General features: G+C 39.9%; 2 protein-coding genes across 3 annotated transcripts; both read right to left on the reverse strand.

The window, feature by feature from the left end:
- Positions 1-1358: 1358 nt before the first annotated feature.
- LOC133740216 (endo-1,3;1,4-beta-D-glucanase-like) lies at positions 1359-4344 on the reverse strand. The gene is made up of 7 exons (XM_062168156.1): positions 3934-4344; positions 3617-3638; positions 2638-2761; positions 2424-2514; positions 2194-2283; positions 1906-2006; positions 1359-1773 (listed from the first exon to the last, which is right to left on the reverse strand). Exons 1-7 carry the CDS (start codon positions 4079-4081, stop codon positions 1633-1635), a joined length of 717 nt encoding a protein of 238 aa, XP_062024140.1. The 5' UTR covers positions 4082-4344; the 3' UTR covers positions 1359-1632.
- A 549-nt stretch (positions 4345-4893) lies between these two features.
- Positions 4894-14747, reverse strand: LOC133740215 (mediator of RNA polymerase II transcription subunit 33B-like). Of its 2 annotated transcripts, none has more exons than XM_062168155.1 (12): positions 14301-14747; positions 13220-13330; positions 12296-12643; positions 11770-12089; positions 11574-11665; positions 10413-10773; positions 10088-10295; positions 9258-9372; positions 9021-9176; positions 7829-8489; positions 6532-6738; positions 4894-6241 (listed from the first exon to the last, which is right to left on the reverse strand). In XM_062168155.1, exons 1-12 carry the CDS (start codon positions 14585-14587, stop codon positions 5121-5123), a joined length of 3987 nt encoding a protein of 1328 aa, XP_062024139.1. In that variant the 5' UTR covers positions 14588-14747; the 3' UTR covers positions 4894-5120. The 2 variants fall into 2 exon arrangements, with proteins under 2 accessions (XP_062024139.1, XP_062024138.1); XM_062168154.1 differs by having other exon boundaries at positions 9021-9182; positions 14301-14746.
- Positions 14748-18363: the final 3616 nt, after the last annotated feature.

Below are 18363 nucleotides of genomic sequence, written 5' to 3' on the forward strand. Positions count from 1 at the left end.
TGCAAAGATGTAGGGCCTCCATGGCTCCATGATTTAATTGATGATGTTTAGGTTGTTAGCTCTATGGGGGTTCTCTGCTGGGAACACTTGTCCCCATATTGATGCATTCATTTGAGTTAATAAAATTCTTCTTCAATCAAAAAAAAAAAAAAAAGCCCACAGGGGGAAATAATATATTCATCACAAGCCAGAATAGGCCGTTACATACCCGGCCGCTGTCATTTAAGGACATAGACAGACAATGAGGTAGTGGTAGTACCCACAATGGTACGTAGAAATAGACCCACTCATTATACATTTCAGACCGTAGAGATAGCGGAGATCCTCCATTGGTACTACGCCGGAGGCGCTAAAGATCTAGGTTCCTAATACAAGGAAATTATTGTAAATAGACTAAAAGCCATAAACATAGAAATGAGACACAACAATATAATAAACATAAGTGGTTAGGAGTGGGCCAAGCAGTTTCCCTTGCCTACCAAGTAGTATCAAATTTGAAGATTCGGTTGTGACACCTCATCAGCTTGAAGAAAATTCCTATCAGGGAGCTGGGTAGTAGTCTCAAGTAGAATGACTCGGATGATAGGTGAAAATTCTTAGTAGCCTTAATGGGTTTGGGTTCAGGTTGGAAACTTAAGACAAATTTTGATGAAAGTGAGTTGATAGGTGTTGATGAGATGTCGGGAGCCGCTATCTTCAGAGTTACGAGGGTCTAAGCACTCTATTTGATACCTACCAGCACAGAAATCGGTTAGGGGGAGGCCGAGGTTGCCGGCCTATAACTTTCCGATGCCTAAGTCAGTATTTGCTTATAAGATAAAGACAGGAAAATGTATAGTGTAATAGTGAACTTACTTGACTGGGGAAGATTTCCCCTTTTTATAGGAGATGTTTTGCAGTGTGTTTGCTCACTCTTCGATGTGGGAGTGCTTTCCCTTATATGTCAAGGGCTAGGTGACTGATGTTTGGCGCATACCTTATAACCTTTGTTTACTATTTCATGTCTTTTAGTGGCTATCGAGCCGTATATTTTCTGTGTTTGCACTTTTGCATACATGTGGTATAACAATAGGTGCCTAGGTGGAGTGAAGTACTCCAAGGCTAGGTAGAGCAAGCGCTCAAGTAGAATTCTAATCAATGGTGGAGTTGCAAAGGTCCATGGTAGAAAATGATGGTTTAGGGTTATAGAGACCCATTTTTATTCAAATTGTCATGTTTTCTTCTTATGGGTTCATCCAAAGCCTCATTTCTATTCAAACTGTCATGATTTTCTTGTTATGAGGGCATCCAAAGCTCCTTTCTATTCAAATTGTCATGTTTTTTAATCTCACTATTGTTAAAGCATGATCTTTAAAATGTATTACAATGACAAATACCGAAATCTCTATTTTTTTTTCCTTCAATATTTCAAAATTGATGCATGGATGCACCTAGAGGCTACAGCACTAAAGCCGTTCTCCCAATTCATGCCCAAATACATTGCAGGAAGCATACAAAATGCATACATTCTTCATACTTTGCCTGCTCACCATTCTTTATTGAGAACTGATTCTACGGTAAGTTGCAGCAGTAATTTGTAAACATACATATGATGGTGAGCATCTCATATTCTCATAACCCACAAGATTATGCTTACCGCACATACTTAGTAAACCAATCCAACATATCTTGATGAGCTTCATTAGCAAGTTTGACAGCAGTCTCATCCTCATCTTTATACCTCACTGCCCATCCATGCGGAACACCAGGAAATATTTTCACATAGCCACTCACCTGTGGAAAGAAATTAAGCATCGATTATTGTCAAAAACGTTATGTGAATTTGTCATATGAGGACTTATCTTGAATCACATTAACATTTCTGATGAGTTTCACATCCAATGAGAGGTGGAGATGTATGCTTACCTCAGGCTTCGTTGACAAAACCTTCTCAAACTGTTTCAGGAGTTCAGGTGGAGAGATCTTGTCAAACTCAGCACCCAATATGGCTATTGGAGCCTTAACCTCTGGCATAGATGAACAAGAAAATTAAGGAAAACACTGAATTAGTAACTTAAACTATCACAAATGATGGTGCTCTACTTCATTTTGTCAGAGACTAGATTGCTTGCTGCAGGAAAAACTTCCAGGACATCAGGGTTTTGGGAGCACCTGGTTTTTCAACTGTGAATTCGTGTAAGGTAATATTCGTACCTTTAATATCATCAACAGTGACACGAGAAGGGTGCAACAACACTGCAGCCTGAATGTAATCAGACTTCGATAGCTCCACAACTACCTTACCTGATGAATGAAGGTTTTGAAGTTAGATTGGTAACCAAGAGTTGATTAATTCACCAATCATGGCACAACTAATCAAGCTCAAGACATGGACTTTAGAGCTATATCTTGTACACATGAAAGTGTGAGCAAGAGATCCTCACCTCCCCAACAGAACCCTGCAGCTCCTATTGTGGAGATCCCTTTGTTCCTTAGAGCACCAATTACAAGTTTAGCATCTTCAAATCCTTTGTCCTTAAAAGAACACGGGGGTGGGGGGTGACAGTAGCAACAGTTTTAGAATATGATAAGAATCGATAGATTGAAATATACATATGTACTCATTTCTTTTCAAAAGAATAAGATTCAGAAACTAACTGTTCCATGAGACTGTAGCCACACAAGCCTCTCAGTTTTGTCAGGATTGAATGGATCTCCATAAAAGAAGTCTGGAACCACAACATGGAATCCGGAAATGGTAGCAGTTTTGTCTGCAAGCTCCCTTTACAGTAGATATAGATCCCAAAATGAGTCAGAAAGTTGAAAAACCACAAACAAAGGAAGGAATAAAAGTTTAACTCTTAAAGAAGATCTCTTCATAAACAAGCAACAAAAATTGCTTACATGGAGTTTCATAAGTGAGTCAAATAAAGGTCTTGGAAGTGCACATCAATTATTTTCTTTTACAAACTTAGTGCAGAAAATTCAGTTGATCTAGTGAGTTTTAACAACTGCAAAGCCCCAAGATTCTCAAGAGGTAAGACAACCAAATGACCAGAGATGTCAGAGCATCTCCTCATTAAAGAAAGAAAAGCCTACATAGGAAATGGTAGATCTCAACCTAGTTAAGTGCTAATTGACTTAACCATATGCTTTTGAAAAAACTTACTGAATAAAACAAGCTAAAATACCATATGTACAGGGGTTTCCATCTAAGGCTTTTCAGTTTTCATTAATCCATATGCATCCCATCCTAATGCTGTTTTTTCAAAGGCTCGAAAGGTAAACACACACTCGAGCATAAGGAAATAAGATGACTACGCGCATTATGGAAAATCGAGAAGCAGATGTAATCATATGACTGTAGGATTAGTTACTTTCTTTTACAAAATTTAACAAACTAAGAGCTGCACAAACTGCTTCTTAGAGCAACCAACTCATCATATTACTAACATAGTTTATGAAAAACTACAAATGGGATAGTTTAACAATTACTTATCATTCCAAAAGTACCTCTTACATAGCCTAGCCTATTATCTCTTAATATGAGTCCAAATAGAACAAGACATAATTGACCACTAAAACTAGCAAGCTACTAAGGATGCAGAGCAGCACAGTTGAGAGAAAATGGGCATACCTGAACTTTGGTGCTTCAAATCCTTCAAAATGAACAAATAAAACTACTGTTACAACTTCGAATTACCAAGCAACATTGAAAAAAAACTCCTGAAACTACAAAAATTTAGATATGACATTCAATTGACCAATACTTTACTAGAAGAGAAAATAAGTTTTTGAACCGAAAAAAAATACATAGAAGATTAGAAACTAATCAATATATAATAGAAAAGAAAAGGCTTAGCAGTAAAGCACAATTTAACTACCATCTAGATAAGAAAAGTTAAAAAGTAGATGAATTGCAAGACTATAAGACCAGTATATAGTAGTTATTACCATGGATATCAGAAACCAGGAGAATGGCAAGCTTGGAATCAGAAGGGCCAGTAACATAGGCCTTCAAGCCTCCAATTTCAGTGACTGATCCAGCTCCGCAGGTTGAGCTAAGGCTCGGTGGGTTCTCGCAGCACTGAGGACCAGACATGGCTTATTACAGATAGAGTGACACGAGCTCAGTTTTGACCAAACCAATATAAACTTATTATTATGGGAGATGAATGAGCACAGTGATCACTATAAGTTTGACAATATTATATGGACGAGAGGGGCTTGGATCGGATCATGAAACAACTGCAAGAATGATTGCGATGATGGGGCCTTTGTTCAATTATCTAATGCTAATGATTTTCACATGGAAAGTTGGAAACCCTTTTTCTATTCAAACGTGGATCTTTTTTGTTTGAACTGTAATCGTAATCGTAGTTGCCCACAATCATGGATCAATCCAAGCACACTCCTTCTCATATGTCAATCTCTCCATTTATGTAAATTGTCTGATTATGTCAACCCGTTAGGACCAAAACTCTTTCTCCTCCTTTCACTAATTGTGGAACTGTGAAATAGGCTGTTTACGTGGTGAATTTAATTTGGATAATGAAAAAACATCCAAGATACCATCATCGAGCGTCAATTTCATAACCAATACTTTGATCTACTCTTCATGTTTGCCAAACACATTTCTTTTCAAAAGAAGAATCGATATCGTACGTACTTGCACTTGACATGAACGAGCAGTGATAGTTCTTCAAAACCCTATAACGTATAATCAATATCTCCCGGTCAAGAATGATATCATACAAGCCATACAGCTACAAGCCTTCTGGTGCCTGCAAGCTAGCTCAACGCATTCAAAACTCGCCCCCGTAAAGAAGTTTGTCCTAAAAATATGAAGACCTTATCAGTCAACACTTCATATATAAGTTGAGTTTAACAATACTAAACTGACGGTCAACGGAATACACCAAATGCACTTGACAGTACTCCAAAATTACTTTTGCAAGTTTAAAATTTTGACGTACACATTTTTGCCAACAGAAAAATCCTGCTAGCACTTTACATGGATAAGCAGCTATATTTCTTCAAAACCTCTATAAGCTATTACCAATCTACTAGTCAAGAATGATATAATACAAGGCATACAACTACAAGTCAGTCGTCTTATGATGCTTGAAAGCTCAAGGCATTCAAAACTCGCATTCAACAACTAGTTCAGCTGCTGCACCCATGGCCCCTACTCCACCAAGTCCCAGTAGTGCCAGGGCCAACTCTTCCTCATTCCAAAGTCTAAGTCCCTTGCTCAGCGTCTTCAAGACTTCAACATCAACTTCCAGCACCCATTTCTGAGTGCAAGCCACCATCAAACTAACAAACCCCGATACATATGCTCGCCACATGGCCCAGTCACAACCAAGCGAAATTTTCCCATCTAGTGCACTTGCAAGAAATTCCAAATGCGCCCCTAGAACCTTTGGTCTCCGTTTTGATGCTGGTAATGCTGAGTCCACACCCCAGGCAAATGTCCCACAAAGCACTGCAAAGTATGCAACAGTGTAACCCCCCAGCATAGCAACCATACCTCCAGATTCTCTGCCTTCCTGATCCAAACCATGGCCCGATATAAACCATGAAGGTAGAGTTTCTTTGATCAATGACTGAACTAAACTTGACCCACCTGATATCCAAACTAAAGTAGCCCCAAGTGAAGCTGCAAGCCTGACACGAGCCATTGCTGCAGTAAGAGAAACCTGTCCATATCTCATCCCATACTTGGTCTTCTTGAATTTCTCCACTCTCTCTCTGGGTAACCCACTACTTGCAATATCTCTAACGGAAAGCATTAGAATAGAGAGAATCTCTTCAGTTATGAACATTACATCTCTGACAGACCGATGCACACGCAAGTAAAGAATTCCAGGGGCAACTGGAGTGATCCCACCAGAGAAATGGGAACCAAAGCCATGGCCAAGGAGGGCACCCACACCACCATTGCTGTAAACGTGAGAGGAGCTTAGCCCAAGAGTTGATGTAAAGCAGCTCTTAAGAAGCTGGACTACAGCATCACTATTGTGGTGGAAGACGGTTTGAGAAGCAGAAAACACAAGGTAGTCACTCCAGCGCTTTGCCTTCTGGGCCCATAATGAGGCTAGGATGGGATTGCATGGCCAAGGGCAACCAGCAGCCAGAGAATTCAAGGCTGGACCGATCAGGGTGAGGGCACGTTCAGAAGCTTTATCAAGTTTATAGGTTATTGTGAGACTGATGAGAGCAGCAAAGGGTAAAGGAAGCGTAGCTGGAGCGCTCCCACCTGCAATAAAAAAATTGAAGGCCAAGAAGTGTTAAAGATGACTATCAGAAGTTTGCTATTATATTGAAAGCTAAAATTTCACTTGTCAAATTTAATGGTCATAATAATCTCAACTGAACACTTGAACAGTCACTTTCCATCATCAGTAGAACAGACATATTATGTGAAGACCATTCAATTTTCAACAGTAACAGAAATAAGGAATCTGGTAAACGTTCATCCACAAAGTTTTTTTTTTTTTTTTTTTTTTGCTTTTTGTTTTAACAAGGCTAGAAGATAGAGGCACACACCTACTGCAAGGCTAGGCACATCAACACCGGTGGCAGCTAGAATTTTCTTTATCTGCTGCTCAACAATGGATAAATTTGCGGCAGGGCTTGGCCAATCAGTTCCATTCATAAACGCTGGCTTCCATATTCCCCGTGTTACTTCAGCTGAAAAATAGCTTACCATGGTTGCCAAAGTTGCTGGCAGATAATCAGCAAGATCTTTCAGTCCTGAAATAAAGCAAGCGAGGATATTAACAACTAATTACTCATTGTCTACATGTTCAAATGAGTAATAAGAATGCTAAAGTCAGTTTGGTCGTGTTCAGATTTCCAAATATCAGAATAGTTACCAGTATAACTCTTTCATCATTCAATATTTAATAGGGGATTTTTCTTTTCTTTCTAACATAAGATATTCCATCGCGCAATTAAAGTGCCTGAACAGTAGTATGTGCAGAAAAACAAGGCACACAAAGGCACTGGTAATTAAGTACACAATATGCTACTCACTCAACATGACCATTTCAGACATTTATACTTCCTAAACTGAATGGCAGACTAAGCCTTTACAGCATACAATGGAGAGTGTCTAAAATATGACCGGTATTTAGATAACAAGGCATGTATTTAACAGAATACACACACACACGCAAGGCTCTTCTAGTGAGGGATCTCTTTTGTTGGCCATTTTAAGGGATTGATTATTTGACCAACTTTTCAATTACTTATCAACATCTCCACCGTTCGGTTGTTAGGTCTATATGAGTACATCAATTCTGCAAATTTTCAGCCAAATGGATAATAGTTAAGGCATTCAAAACTGTGATTTACAATTATAAATATGAACAGTTCAAGTTTGACAGATTTGGTTCGTCCATTGATTTAATCTAGGTCGATACCTTAACGATCACCAATTTGGCTGAAAATTTGCAGAAGTGATATATTCATGGAGTCCTAAGTGATTAGTCGAGATGCCGATATGTGATTGAAAAGTGGTCCCACAAAGAACCCCTTACAATGATCAAGAAAAGGAATCCCTTAGTGGTACTACATCACAAGGGGAAAGACAACAAAATAGCACATGGTATTTTAGACCCAATGCCCTAATCTTACTCGATGTGCATTGAGCTTAAAGTTGCTCAACTTTCATATGGAAAACTCATGATATAACTTTTTTTCATATACCTAAATCTTTTTTTTTTCTTTTTTCTTTTTCTTTTCTTTCTTTTCCTTTTGTGGTTGGAATACCTCAATATGTTGAAGCATGCTCAACATAACGGCTTGATTTTATATTAGTACGTAAAGAGAATCAACAAACCTGTAGCCAGTTCACGGGGAGAAAGTCTTCCATGGGCACACGCAGTAAGAGCAGCATCAAGCACAAATGGAGTTGCTTCAAGGATGTCCCATGCTGGCACTTTCAGTTTGATAGAGGACTCATCAGTTCCTGATGCAGAAGAATTACTGCTACCTGAAGTTGCAGGAGTCACAGGGTGACCGCTTCTGTTTATTTTTCTGAACATCACGGTAAGGAGGGCATCAACAATCTGATGAACAGGAGTCCCAGGTACAAGCCCAGAGAGGGTGGAACAAATACATTTTTGATGCTGCTGGTACCAGAGTTTCAATTTTGGAAAGGAATCCATAATAATGGGATCTGAAGAAAAGGTTATAAATTTTGAAACTCTTCTGCTTTTAATTCGATCCATTGGTGAATTACCAAAGGATGCTAATCGAGCGTTTCGAAGCACCAAGAGGTACTCTGGACCAACTTGGGAACCCACAGTTGGCAAGTCCCCCATCATGTGTTCAAGGGGTGGGTGATCAAATCTCCATAACCTCAATAGAAGTGTAAAAGCATTGGAGAAAACTGCATGACATGAGAGTTCTTCCCCTGTTGTAGGAGTCCATGAAGGACTGGGAACACTCGATCCAAACACTTCACAGATGGGCATTAGTGCAGCTGCAAGTAGTGGAACCTAGAAGTGGATAGAAAAATGCAAATAATATCAGTTCTAGGGAAATATACAGGCCATGGAAATTTCATTTTGGTATACAGAAAACCTTGTGCTATCTGCACTTTATAAATAAGGGCCCTGAACTGCTTTTTCTAGAATTCTCTTAATTGTGTTGCATGCAGAAGACAAGTGCCAAAATCATGCATGTTTATAAATGTTAGTTGATTGAAAATGCAGAACAATTTAGAAAGTTGATAAAGATGTAGTTTATTTTAGTTTATATGAAATTAGACAATAGGCCTAACAAGTTTTCTAGGAGACATTAGGAAAATAATGTCCTATAATTAGTATAAATGCCTATCTAGAAACTACTAGTTACAGATTTGGAGAATACAGTAATTGAAAAAGTTCTTCAGGTCTTTTTCTTGTCCAGAATATGTGGAGATGTCATATGAAGGATAGCATCTTCCAAATTGTAGCACCCCTATGATTCATCTTGATGCAATATTTATATAAAGATACAAGGTGGTATATGTTCTTATTGAAACTTACCAATCCAAGTAAGGAGAACATCTGAACAGTATCTATAGATGATACCCCAACCAGAAGAACATTAAAGAATGAAGCATAGCTGATCAAATGGCTATCACTCCCTGAGTAATCTGAAGGAACAGGAGGGGATAGCAGCTTTATAATGAAAAGGCTGGTCTGCTCCTGTAAAATAACTAAATAAGATGAGCATGTACTGCAGGCAAGCAGAGGAAGGGAGGAGGGAGAGAGATTTCAGACCTGTATATTCCAACCACGAACTAGAGAAGCCCCACAAAGAATGGTAGCAGCAGATATCTTCTCTTCATCCGAACCATTGACAGCAATCTCATATATTTTCTCGATCTCTGCTAAGCTTCCATCAAACCCATGAGCTTAAATTCAGTTGCCATACCACTGGGTAAATTTACAAAAAAGAGCATCTGATATACCTGGCTTCAGGAAAAAGAAGGGTGTAACTGAAGACCAGGTCATCGTGTCAAGAAAAGTTTATGGATACTAAAGTGTCATTGTTTCTACGGGGATACTTTTATCAGCTGACAGTAGTGTAAACTTAGAAATTATTCATCCTTTAATTGAATTTGGCTTAGACGTCTTCTTTATACCGTGTGAGTTTCTGACTACCAGTTTCTGTCACTCAACCTTCATCCCTTGTTAAGGCCTAGCAAAGACAGTGGAACATGGCAGAAACGGAGTTCTTGACGGTAGTATATAGGGGAGGGGACAAATAGAGAATTACTTATACCAAATAAGTATCTGCTGGGCATCCATCTAAGTCAATTTAACATACCATAGCAATGTCTAGAGCTTCCAGTTTAGTTTTTCATTCTACCATATCTTCCACTAGGATGCTAATTTCAAGATCGAGTGGCTTGGTTTTTGCATTCTACCATATCTTCAACTAGGATACGCCAAACAACAGCACTCCCCTTTTTGGAATTGAAAAAGGGGAAGAGAAGGAAGAAAGAGGAGGAGGAGCAGGAGCGGGGGGTTTCAAAGGGAAAAAAAAAGAAAAAAAAAAGAAGAAAAAAAAAGATAAACATATTGTAGTGACACGTGTAGCAGCATACCTAGAAGCTGGAGTTGTAACCAAAGCATTAACCATTGGTGGAGTTAGAGGAGACCCTTTCATTAATGAAGACCAAGCAGGCACTTGGCCAGACACATTACGCATTACTTGGTTGCTGCTGCGCACATAACCTGGCCAGAAATATGCTGATGTGTCTAGTAGATTCCGAGCAATACAAGCCTCAACAATTAGATGACGCAGATTTCCCGCTGCAAGTACAAATTATTCAAAAGGCTTGAGGATAGATTGAGCTATCTTCTAACTTCCAAATCTAAATAGCCTACATAAAACAAATTGCAAAGCTGGAAGGAAATTTAATGACTTACTACAATTTATTGGCATGTCATTCACACTAATAGATTCATAGTATCCATTACTGACTGGAAGGCCTGATCTAAACATCATCGCCTTGGCCGCAGCTTGATTGGCCACTGGACAAACAGACTGAGGTGTCGTTAATAAGGCCTCATGATCACCCAATAGCTGTAAGCAGGTAATTAAATCCCTGCGACGCTTTCCCAGAGCCAGTTTTTCCTTCCCTTGGTTAGTAGGGTCCCGCTCAGTTTCCTTCAACAGTTCAGCTTCCTCTTCTTCAACAATATTTGTAACAGCAAGTGTTGTTATAGACAGTAGCATGCATAAGCAGGTATCAAGGCGAGGAACAGGTCCTTCCTTGGGATCCCTTTCCTATAAGACCAAATAAGAACAGAGAAATGTTAATAACTGATCAATATGTATCAATTCAACAGAACGCACCACGAGAAAGACTTGAGAATAAAGCTGCTAAGATCTAACTGTATGCAATTCCTACATTTCATTACGCTGGTTGTCAAGTAAAATTATAGTCATTCCTACATATTAGACACAAGATATGTCTCATCAATGTTTCAAAATGTTGTCGTTGGCCAAAAGCAAAAGCAAAACTAAAATGATATTCCTGGAGAGACAATAGCTCAAATTAAAAGCTTTTAAATTTCAAGGGACAAACTTGCAAGCACAGAGGACCCAAGTTCTTGGATGTCACAGCTTGCCTTGTTTAAGTAAACAAGGTTTTGATCTCAGCTTTAGATCAAATTGAGCTTTACTTGACATGCACAAATGTCGTACCAAATCTGACCAGCCTACTCTAACCAGAATACTATTCTTTGATACATCATATATATATATATATATATATATATATATATATATATATATGTATGGGACTTGGGAGTGGTGGTAGGGATGATCAAGCAATCATTGACACTTGAAGAACGGAAGAAGCACATTTAAAGTTCTAGAATTTATCCAACTAGAAATGCCTCTCGGTATGTGTGTAAATTAAAGTATACATACGTATAAGTATATATACATACACGCGCGCGTGCATATGCTTTATGTATAAACCAGAATTAGTAATTCCATTATCAATTCTTGGGAATTCCCAGCACACAAGAAAACTTCGTTAAACTAAGAAATTTCTAGCATTAATTGGAATCAATTCTTACCCTTTGAATAAGACGCAGAGCTGCAATCCATACCCCTAAAAATGCATTGTGCCATGTAGTCCCATTAATTGCCTGTAGAGCCTTTAGTAAACCTGCAATATTAACTCAGATAAGTATCACTGCCTAGGAGAACTGGATTCTTATCAACTCCAGGTACAGATAACAAAATGATAACAATTACAAAATTGACCCGCACCAGTAAGAGTTTCAACGGCACTAGTTCCCACTACTTCTGATCCATCCATAGCATCTTCAAGAAAGAGGTCAATAGGAAGCCAAAAGGCAGACGAACTAGCTCCATGTGATTGACAAGCAGAAGACATCAGGGATCCAAAAGACAATACGGCATGAAATTCTTGCCTTGAAATTGTTTTGCCTTCCCGATTCAGAAGTCGACGTGAATCAGATGACAGCTGCAGAAGGGACTCTGGAGTTATATGTTTCAAAGTCCTTAAAACTGATGAGTGTGCCCCGAGCACTTGCAGCTGCTGAACGAAACCTCCCCAATGTGACGGCCTAAAAGAAGGGCAAATAATTTGGTATCTTAATTTAATAATGCTTTTGACACTCTAATATGAGCTTTAAAACTAGTCAAACTGCGTCAGACCATTGTTAAGTGAAACTGCTGTTTTCCACTTCTCCATCACAACACAACTAACATTAAGATGCACAGAATCCTTGAAAGCAAAAGGTAAATGCGTAACAAAAAACTAGGTCCTTACATATTCCGACGTGCCAAGTACAAAATCCTTGAAGTTACTTTGTTTTGAAGAAACTCTACAATTATCTCAATAGCCATTGCAGTATTTGCTTTCTTCAGGCCTTCATTTTGCTCACTTCTCTTTTCATTAAAACTATCAGGACCATCTATTTCCATATCTTGTGGCCTAGTAGGCCATCTGGAGCTCTTGTCTGGAGTAAGTTCGAGCAAACGTTCATCATCTAATGATGCCTCAAGCAACTGCCATATGATTGAAAAGACAAACTCAACAAGAAGAACTCCAGGTTCACACACTGGAAGACCATATTGTTGGGAAAGTTGCAGAACATCATCAATGGATCTTATGATTCTGTAATTGCATCAATATATGTGTTAATAATTGTTGATTGAGCATAAAGCAGAAAATTATCAGAGCACATCAAATGGAAGAATCACTAAATAGACATTTCAAAATGGTATTTGAAGACTTTGATTGGTCTACTACAGATACTACATTAGGACACTCTTTAAGATTCGGTGTTTTTCTCAATGAAGCCACCACCTGGAGGGAAAAGGAAAGGCTTTAAAGAAAAATTGTTGGTGTTAATGATTGTTGATCAACACAGAGCTTTTCTTTTATAGAGGTCTGGGGAGAAACCTGAATACCCATGTGCACAGACTACTGACAGACTTTATTTGGAAATTGCATTCTTTAAATCCAATCAACTTCCAAGAAACCAAACAAATTAAATAATGTTCATTCTTATTTTTTACTGGCAGGGGTGGAAACACCTAAAAGTAGATACAAACTTAAAGTTGTCATGAAAATATTGAACCAACAGACTACATATCATAATGAAAAGGCACAAGGTTAAGGTGACTTTCTAGGGGAAAGTGGGCAATGATAAGTGCACTGTTGCAAGACAAGAACATAAATGAAACTTACTTCTGAAAATTTGGTCCATTCAATTGAGAAGCAAATGAAAGCGTATGCCTCTTAAGAAGTTCCATATAAAGCCTATATGCTGCAGGGTGAATGTGTCGATTTGGAACAACCCTGTATTATACATAGAAAAACTGAAGGTCAATTTATCAGTAAAAGTAAGCACTTGCAGTCTGATAACTGATGATGCAACAGCCACATTGCAGATAACAGAAAGGAAGGTGACAATTGAAAGTCTAAGATAGACTATGCTAATGCACAATGCAGATGTTAAAAGGCAAAATACTTGAAGGTTCACATCCAACATACGATATAAGACATCGTTTTCACCAAGTGAATAAGTTCTTCTTCTTCTTTTTTTTTTTCACCAAGCACCACCTTAGTAACTTTGAGCCATAAGACCTTAAATGATACGGTCACTATCCATTTCTATCGTCTGCTTTTTACAGCCCTTTCCATTTCCATCTGGTAGTTATCTATATGTCCCTTACGGTACTGACAATCTCCTAGCTGTATAAACAGATAGCTATGCCAGATTTTAGGTGGCTGATGACCGAGTGAAAGTAGTCAATTTTCAATCCCTCCTTTCTGCTTGTAGCTCTCTTTCTTTATATTTTTCTCTAGTAAGGTGTATTACTAAGTGCCAAAACAATTTTTTAGTCAATACGGACCCTTAACATCTCTCAAACCCATTATCTAACACCCGATGAATCGTAGTTTCTATGCCACAGTACTCTTTCCAACATTCCAAGTAACTCCGGCATTTCGCACAGACCTATCCTCGAAATATACCATGAAGCTTGCCTGATTACTTAGCATCATTTCTTTCTAAATGTACTTACTCTATACCAATACCTTAAATTTCACCATTTAAGCCTACAGAAGGATATCGGTAACTAGATTGTTCTATCTACTATAGTACCTCTCAAGCTCATAAGCAATCATAAACAATCAAATGCCCTAATAACAGAATCTCACTCCCTCATGTACAAATTAACATCCAGTGAAGAAACCAGGAAACTCATACTAGTATAAGAAACTGATAAATAGACAGAAGTAAAAGGCAATGGAAGCATGGGAGTACTTGGTAGAGAGAAGAGCGAGGACGAGCATGGGAGGGACGATCTTGACGGTCAAAGCCTTCTCGAGGAACTTCCACGTGATTGGCACGTGGTTGCCCCAGCAGATGTGGGAGACGAGGAGGTGGGCGAGCTCGACGGACGGCAAGGGCACGGCGGCGGAATTGAGGCTGGAGCTGAGCTGGAGGGCCCAGAGGAGCGGGTCGCTGTTCTTGTCCTGAGCTGACTTGGTGAGTTGGAGGACCGAGTCCCATAGATGACTCGAAGGTTGATGTACGGGCACCACCGCCATCGGAATCACTTTAGAGGATGAAGAAGAATTAGGGTTCAGTTCATTACAAGGAGGAGGGAAGGAGAGAATCTGAATTCTGAAGCTTTGCTTTGTTTTCGCTTTCGCTTCTGTGTGACTGCTTTGACTGAGGAGAGAGAGAAGAAAGCAGACGACACGCACCTCAATTAGTTTCTTTCCGTTGACTGCACATATTTTCATGTGTCTTTGACTCTTTTCATTTCTTAAAATTGAAGAAATAATAATTATCTGTATTCTATTTACTGTTCGGTGTTCATAACTAAGAATTTTATTATGTATCAAAAATTGTAATTATTATTTTTTTTTTTTTAACAAAAGAGCTCGGCCAATTCATTAAGTTCAGCAAACAGAACTAAAACGAAACACCTCTATAAAATATACAGAAAGAAACATTTCTCATAGCACCCTAAAAACTTATTCTAACCAAGAATAAGAACCCAGCATATCCCAATACACCTACATTTTTAGAAAGTTCACGCACCATTATTCCTAACAAAAACTCTAAAGTTAATAAAGTAAAGTGAGATCCTCAAATCAAATGGTCTTTGCGACCTAAAATAAAATTAAGCAATCGTTGGATGAGAAGATGATGAGTCAACTTCTACTCCTTGTTTAGTCACCTAAGCCTCTATGTGTTCAGCCACAAAGTCATCAGTGTTCCCAAGCTTAGTAACCTCATCAACCTTGGTTGCAACTACATAAGCAATATCAGCAGTCTGCTCAACGTGACTCTTCGATTTTTTAGGTTTTTTACTTGCAGCTCATTGTCAAGAACACGAGCAGCTTTAAGCTTATTCTTACTCCCATTTGGATGCCCCAATTTCTTCTTCTTCTTCAGCGACACAATTATCTTACCATTCTTATGTTGTGGCAATAAAGTCACATTTTCATTCACTTGCAGTTCACACGTAGGGAGAGTAAGGTACCTCTTGCCAGAATGATCAAGTTCTATAACAGCCTTGCATTTATGTACGTCCAATCAAAGTAGCCTCCGAAGCAGGCGCTTACAACGCCATAACAACCTCCTCCACTGCCTCCGGAGCTGCCGGTAGTACTTTCAAAGGCACCAGGCAGGTTATCTACAGGGTTAGAAGAAATAGAGGATACCAAATTCTTAAGAAAACCTACTATCTTAATGCCAGCAAAAAGTGCTCCGAAAGAACACGGCCTCCCACTTTCTTGAAGCCAGAAGACCCATCGCCTCCCTATGATGTATAGGCTCCCAATACCCCTCTCAGGTCGCCACCACTTGCGACACTGCCACTAGCTGACACTAAAGCATGTCTTCCAATACCAGAAACCCTAGGCGTCCCCCCAGACGTGGCCATACCAAAAACTCTAGTCGGTGTTCCTGCAAAAAGAGATAGACTGGCCAAAGTCATAGTCAACTGCCTGCTTTGCAGCTCCTTTTCCTTCACCAAAAACTTGTCGCACCCCACGACTTCGTGTTCAAACAAGTCACACTATCTGCAAAAATCTTTAACTTTCTCATAGACTAGAGTCAACTCAGGCTCGACAGAGAGGATCGAAGAACTCAAATAGCATCTAAGTCCGGATCCTGCATCAGATGTCAAATTTCATTCTGATGCGTTGCCCCACCTCTTTGGTGGAGCGTCAGTTGGTCAAACCGGATCACACGCCCAAGAGACAATTTGACCAATGACAAGGCCACCTTATTCCTCAGAGCCATTTGCGCGCCTTTGACAACCACCTAGGTCTCCATAATCCTCAATGGAACTGCTTCCACTAGTCCGACACTATCGTACTCCCCCACCACCAACATGGTATTCCGGTAGAATTATGGTCCTCTGTGCAGGATCAGATTGCGATCTGCTTCGCAATCAAATTGAAACAAAAATCGGTCTCCCACATCTTGAATGGATTGCCCTGACTTGATGTGCCAGATGGTTGAGATGGTACCTTGAAGCTTGGAAACTCGGCTTTCAGCTCAAGTAAATGACCAAACATATACGAATGGTTGTCTTGCAGTGCTCTGCCCTCGTAGGTCTGAGGGAAACCCGAGCAGAGTAAGAGAGTTTAAAAGCCGCAATGAGACTAGTCCGCCATTAGAGCTAGGTCAGATTTGGGAAGTTTGTCGAATAAAATATTAACCGAGAAACGAGAGAGGGGCTCAAAAATTGTAATCATATTTATCATATATCTAAGAAGGATTGACTGATTAATTCATTGCAGAAGAACTTTTTATGGTTGAGCGATTGTTTAAATGGGACAATATCATCGCCATGCAAATAAATATACCTGTAAGGATGTTAACTCTATCAAATGGTACTAGAATCAATGGTACTTCAGCTTGATACGTACGAGGTGTGATTGTTCATTTGAGATGGAGCACATACTAGTGAAGGGCAAGTTAAAGGTGGAGTGACTTGTCTGAAAGAAATATCTAGCTTCTTAATCACGCCTGAGCTAGGCGAAGTAGAATTAAAGGTGGAGTTGCAAACAGACCAATTGAATGCTTGATTCAAAGGTGTTATGCGCTTATTTGCCAACAAGTGAATAATCGTGCTTAGAGACGATGGTCAATTCAAATGATTTGAGGTGAGAGAGAGTATATTATGGTTTGATACTTTGATTCAAAGTGGAGATTGTTAGGATGTTGAATTGTGGATGAAATACGAAACCCTATAGGAATAGATCCCATCAGATTAGTTCACATTTGGACTGAAATCCAAACAACATCTCAAATAGCTTTGGACACCCAAAACCTTCTATGGATCTCACATCGCAGCCTATCGAGGGCCAAAAACCCTAGCTAAGAGAAAACGCAAAGTAGCAGTAGTGCCTGTCCGGCGGCGCGCCGTCTCGGCGTCGTCGTCGGACAGGACAGAAGGGACTGTGTACGGTCCAGTCAGAGGAGAGGTTGCAGGGGGATGACCGCGCAAACCCGAACGTTTGCAGACTCTGACGTTGGCGAGGGCAGGCAGGTGGGATCGGAGTCCATCTATCCTCGGGCGGCGCGCAGACTCTTTGATGGTTGTTTAGTTTTGGGGTGGCGGGATCGGCGGTCCGTTGGCGGTGAAGACCCGGTGGCGGATTCGCTGGGTTCCTCTGATCTTCGTTCGGATTCGTTTGCTTCGGTTGGGTTCGGGCGGCTTTGCTTGGATCGGGGATGGGGTGGCGTGTCTTGCCGGTTTGGGGATAATGGAAGGTTGGAAGGTCAGACTGCCCTTGCACGACGTCAAGGGGGCGGCGGTGGAGCTGTCGGCGGTCGGACGAGAGGACTGCGTCATGCCTTCTGCGATTCTCTTTTTAGGCTTGGGCTTGGTATCATATGGGCCTGGGCTTTGGCTCTAGGCCCAATTTATTTTTCAGTTTATTTATCTATTTTAATTTATTTTTCAGTGTCTTTAGGTGGCTTTATGCCCATAATAATGTCCTACGCTAGGTTTGTAGGGCGAGGTGGACGTTGTCCCGGTTTATGCACCTTGAGTGCCTTGTCTGGCCTAGGGCGGCGGCAAACTTCTTGCATTGTCAAATGGTTGCAGCCTCCTAGTGGCAGAATGAAACCAAGTGTCACCGGATTTATTTTTCGGTGGCAACATAGTGGGAAAGTTGATATTATTCGTCTATTATGGCTCCGCGTGAGCATTATCTTTCTGGTATGTCGACAAATTTGTAAAGCAAATGGAGTAGCCAGATGTGCACTCTTTGCTAATTGGTGCGTGATAGAATACACAATATTAGTAGGGACTTCTGATATTATTTCGGAATGTTCTCTTAAGACTTCTTATAATTTG

This window comes from Rosa rugosa, chromosome 3 (genome assembly GCF_958449725.1).
Source record: "Rosa rugosa chromosome 3, drRosRugo1.1, whole genome shotgun sequence".
Taxonomy (NCBI): domain Eukaryota; kingdom Viridiplantae; phylum Streptophyta; class Magnoliopsida; order Rosales; family Rosaceae; genus Rosa; species Rosa rugosa.